General features: G+C 45.0%; 1 protein-coding gene across 1 annotated transcript in view; it reads left to right on the forward strand.

Moving 5' to 3' along the window:
• The first annotated feature begins 4,467 nt into the window (after nucleotides 1–4,467).
• Nucleotides 4,468–4,850, forward strand: part of YTHDF3 (YTH N6-methyladenosine RNA binding protein 3) — a 40,777-nt gene continuing 40,394 nt past the window's right edge. Inside the window, exon 1 of the mRNA XM_040625661.1 lies at nucleotides 4,468–4,640. Coding sequence (XP_040481595.1) covers nucleotides 4,617–4,640 — 24 coding nt within the window. The 5' untranslated portion in view covers nucleotides 4,468–4,616. The remainder of the gene's footprint in view (nucleotides 4,641–4,850) is intronic.

Raw genomic sequence — 4,850 nt, forward strand, 5'->3', positions numbered from 1 at the left:
ATCTAGTGCTTTTTCTGATTTTTGAATGACATTTACAAACAAGTATTGTCTTTTTGTACTCTTTTACAATCCAAATGTAATTTTACTGGTTATCAAATTTTCTATTTGAAATTTCTGATTTCAAAAAAACCCCCTTGTAAAACAAAATAGAACTAGAATTCTTCAACATTTTCATATTAAAAATGAATATTTTTTCTTTTAAAATCTTTTATTTGATATATATGTGAAATTCAGGAAGTACAAATCACATTTAATAACATGTACTCAGTCTTTGAACTTATGGTGGACTTAGTTTTGACAAAAATGTTGTATTTTTACTTTTTTTAATTTTTAATTTGAGTATAGTTAACATGCAATGTTACATTAATTTCGGGTATGCAACATACTGATTTAACAAGTTTATACATTATGCTATGCTCGCCACAAGCATAGCTACCATCTGTCATCATACAACACTATTACAATATCATTGACTATATTCCTTATGCTGTGCCTTTTATTTCTGTGACTTATTCATTTCATAACTTGAAGCCTGTACCTCCCACTCCCCTTCACCCATTTTTCCCGTTGCTCCTCCCCTTCCCCTCTGTTTATAGATCTGATTCTGCTTTGCGTTTATTCATTTGTTTTTTTTTGAGATTCCACATGAGTGAAATCGTATTTGTCTTTCTCTGTCTTAGTATTAGCATAATACCCTCTAGATCCTTCCATGTTGTTGCAAATGGCATGCTCTCATCCTTTTTTATAGTTACGTAATATTCCTGCGTGTGCATGTGTGTACGTGTATCACATCTTCCTTATCCATCCATCTATCAATGGACACTTAGGTCAGTTCCATATCTTGGCCATTGTAAATAATGCTAAAATAAATATAGGGGTGTGTGTATCTTTTTGAATGAGTGTTTTCGTTTTTGGGTGGGGTAGATGCCCAGTAGTGGATGCACCAATTTATATTCTTACCAACAGTGTATGAGGGATCCTTTTCCTCCACATCCTTGCCAACTGTTATTTCTTCTCTTTTCGATTTTAGCCATTCTGACAGGAGTAAGGTGACAGCTCATTGTGGTTTTGATTTGCATTCCCTGATGAGTGACGTTGAACATCTTTTCATCTGTCTGTTAGACATCGGTTTATCTCCTTTGGAAACATTTCTATTCAGGTCCCCTGGCCATTTTTAATTGGATTGTGTGTTTTTTGAGAAAAATGTTAACTTTAAAACATCTAGGCTAAATCTGATTTTCCCATGGGCTAAAAGGTTATGTCTGACATTCTGTGACTTAACCACCACTTTTAATCAACTACAAATGACATACTTGTTTAATCTACACATTGCTTTCTAATATATTTTACTCAGAGACTCACAGTATTCATATAAAATTTTAATAATCCAGTATCCTAGTATGCACCTACAAGAAGAGAAAAGAACTCTTACTTATTACATTGTGTCAATCACTATTCTTGTCACTTTAAATACAGTTGATTCCTATTATTCCCGGATTCTGTATTTGCAAATGCCTACTCAGTTAAAATTTATTTGTAAGCCCACAAACAATACTCTAGTGCTAAGTAAGGAAGTGAATCTGACACATGGCCACCCAGAATGGTTTCCAAGTTTCCTTCAACCAGGTATTTTTGCAAGACTGTTCTAGTGAGTTGGAGGTGGGTAGAAGTAGGCAATACAATTTCTCAAAATGTCCACGAAGGAAAGAGACATGCCTTTCTTCACCTTGCTTTCTGCTGGTAGAAATGTGATTATGACCTTGAGCAGCCATCTTGGCTCACAGGTGGAAGTGTTATCCCGAGGATGGTGGAACAACAGGCTAGGAGTCTGGATACCTAACACTGTGACAATAGCCCAAGCCCTGGACGACCTCCAGATTTCTTTTATGTGAGAGAAAAACAGACCTCTTGCTTAAGTTCCTGTTATTTTCAGCTTGATGTCACCTGCAGCTGAACCTAATTTTAAGTGATACAAAAAGTCACGAAGAAGTATAGGGCCATTGCTTAGAGTTGTACAGAGAAGTCCACCGGATAAGGCACCAAGATGGCTGATGGGTAAATGGGCCTGAAACCTAACCTACCCACTCCTTCCCCAGCTTTGAACAGTGTTGTTTTTGTTTTTGTTTTTGTTTTTTTAACCAAGAGCCTGATATACCTGTGGCCCTGTAGAAAAGTGAAATTTTGTCTAGAATCAAAACTCTAGAGCAGCATTTTTCAAAATTTCATCTGCATACTCCTGGAGGCATTGGAAATGTAGTCTCCTTGATGTACTTCAAAAAATCATATTTAATACTAAATTAAATGGGCTTATATTTCATGGTAGTTACCACTCCATTCTGCAAGTTCAGACCTCAATGCTAGGGAGGGCAATAAGCAAGGAAGGAAACTGTTGAGGGGCAGGAATGAAAGAGGACAGAAGCTCATCAAACATCATGTCATCAGGCGGTATTTTATGGAGGCTAGAGTACAAACTCTGGAGCCAAACTGCCTGTATTTAAATCCTGGCTCTCAGTGAATAGCTGTTGTTATTTTGGGTGTGTTCCTTAACCTCACCATGTGCCAGTTTTTGTAACAGAATTAACACACAAAGTTGATGTGAAGATTTAAATAACTATTACAGTGCTTGACACATAATGAACACTCAATGAATGTAAGATACTACCACCATTCTGGTAATTATTTAGCAAAGAAATCCGAAACTATCCATGCTTGTTGAAAGCTTGCTTATTTATTTATTTATTTATTTATTTATTTTTGCCAGAAATTGTACATATCTGACCTCACTTTAGTTATCAGGAAACTAAGGCTTAGAAAAATTCAGTAATTTTCCCAAGGTTATGCAACAAATTCTAGTCCAGCCAGGAATCAAACTCAGATAGATTGGATTCCAAAGCCATGGTTTTTAACAAAGATAATTAAGGACAAGGCCTGCAAGATTTCACAAGCCTCCTCTTATATACTCTCTCCCCACGCATAGAATGCAGCAGCAAACTCTTTCACACTAATAAAGAGTGGAGGATGGGTAGACTGGAGAGACTGAGAACGAGAACTGGAAGGGTGGGAGAAGTCTTAGAAGTGGCAAGAGTGTTCAGCCTGAGCTGAAAATCCGGCTGAATCCCTGGGACCTGTGGCAAAATGAGACAGCTTGGGAAGCTGACCAGATCTGAAAAATGCCTCTCGGTTATTTACATGAAGCAGTGGACTCTCAAGGTAAGTTTCAGTTTTATTTCTCAGAGCTTCTAAAATACTGTTGCATCGTGAAACACAAAAAGAATCCTATAATCCAACAATTTTATACTTTCTCAATTATCACTTATCTGATGGCTTTTAAGAAAGGATTTAGTCATCTAAATTATTTTTTTTAGAGTCCACGTCACACCTATTAGGCAAGGAATCTTTGCCTTTATTGCAAAGATGTTATTTCAACAGAACTTTCAAAATGTTGCAAATCGGCTGCTTTGGTTTTGCCAGTTTGCAAAAAAGTAACTTAACCAGTTTCTTTCGAAACTAACTTTTACGATTGAAAAACGTCCTGTAACTATGTGTATCTTTCCCTAGATTACTTTATAACATTAGGGGAGGGGAACCCAAGTGCGGGAATTGGGTGGTAAATCTGACTCCAGAGCTTATGGATTAATTAAGAGTTTTTCTGAGCATGTACCCGGGCTTTGGTGAGAATGAACATTTGCTGGCGCACCTCCTCTCTGCGTTAGTGCCCAGAACTCTAACCCAGCCACTTTTGCTGCACGTGCTGGCTCGTGCGGTAGGCCCAGCAACTCTGTCCCGAGGGCGGTTGACTCACCCAGCCGCCCACGTGGCCTTGGATAGCCTCAGGAGGCTCTGGCGGAGGCCCGGCCGCCGTTGCTCGCTCAGCCGGGGCGGGTGCGGCTGTGGCTGCGACGCTGCAACCCACCAAGATCCGCTCCGCCACCAGGAGGGCGCCGCCGGCACTACGCCTTCGACACCGCTCTACTCCCAGGCAGCCGCCGTCTCCCGCCCCGGCCTACTTCCCGCCCAGAGCGCGAGGGCATCTCGCTCGGGCCCGCTTCCCGCTGCCTCCGCCTGCCGCGCGCCCTGCATCCCGCGAGCCACACAGAAGGAAGCCACTGAAGCGTCCCTGGAAGGTGGCGCTCGCCGCCGCACAGGCGCACTCCTTCCCCGGCGCATGCGTCCAGGGGCCGGCCAGCGGTCCCCGTCTCCGGTGACGTGGCGATGCGCAGGCGGAGCCAAGGTCGGTAGCTGGCGGGCAGGCGGGTGGGGGAGGAAGAGCGAGGTGAGCAGGGACGTCAGAGTGGAGAGCGGAAGGTCAGGGAGGCTCAGAGCGGAAGTGAGACTAGGGAGTCTGTCCGCCATTGTGGACCCGAGGAGCGAAGAGCGAGAGGGGGAAGAGGAACCTGCACGCCGAAAAGAAGGGCCCCTTTCACGGACCCCGGAGCGCGAGGCCCTCTTTCTGGCTTCTGGACGAGCGGCGGCAGCGGCGGCGGCTGGATCAGTCATTCGGCGGAGGGCGGCAGCCAACTGCTGTGAGTGCACGGGGAGAGGCCCAAGCGGCGGCGGCGGCGGCAGCGGCAGCAGCGGCAGCGGCAGCAGCAGCAGCTCTCGGGTTGCGGTGAAGAATGTCAGCCACTAGCGTGGATCAGGTGAGGGAGCAGAGGCCTCAGGCTCGGCGAAGGCCCGAGCCCTGGAGCTCCACCCTCGCGTGGGGCTTCGGCTCCTCCCCGTCGCCGCCGCTGCCGGCCCTATAACGGTGCCTTGGGCGCAAGTTGCTGCGGTCCTGCCGCCCGAGCCCGGGCGTGCGCCCTGCCCCGGAGGCTGCGGCCGAGACGGTCGGCCGCGGAGCCGCGGTGGGT

This window comes from Ursus maritimus, unplaced genomic scaffold (genome assembly GCF_017311325.1).
Source record: "Ursus maritimus isolate PB19 unplaced genomic scaffold, ASM1731132v1 scaffold_9, whole genome shotgun sequence".
In the NCBI taxonomy this organism is placed as follows: domain Eukaryota; kingdom Metazoa; phylum Chordata; class Mammalia; order Carnivora; family Ursidae; genus Ursus; species Ursus maritimus.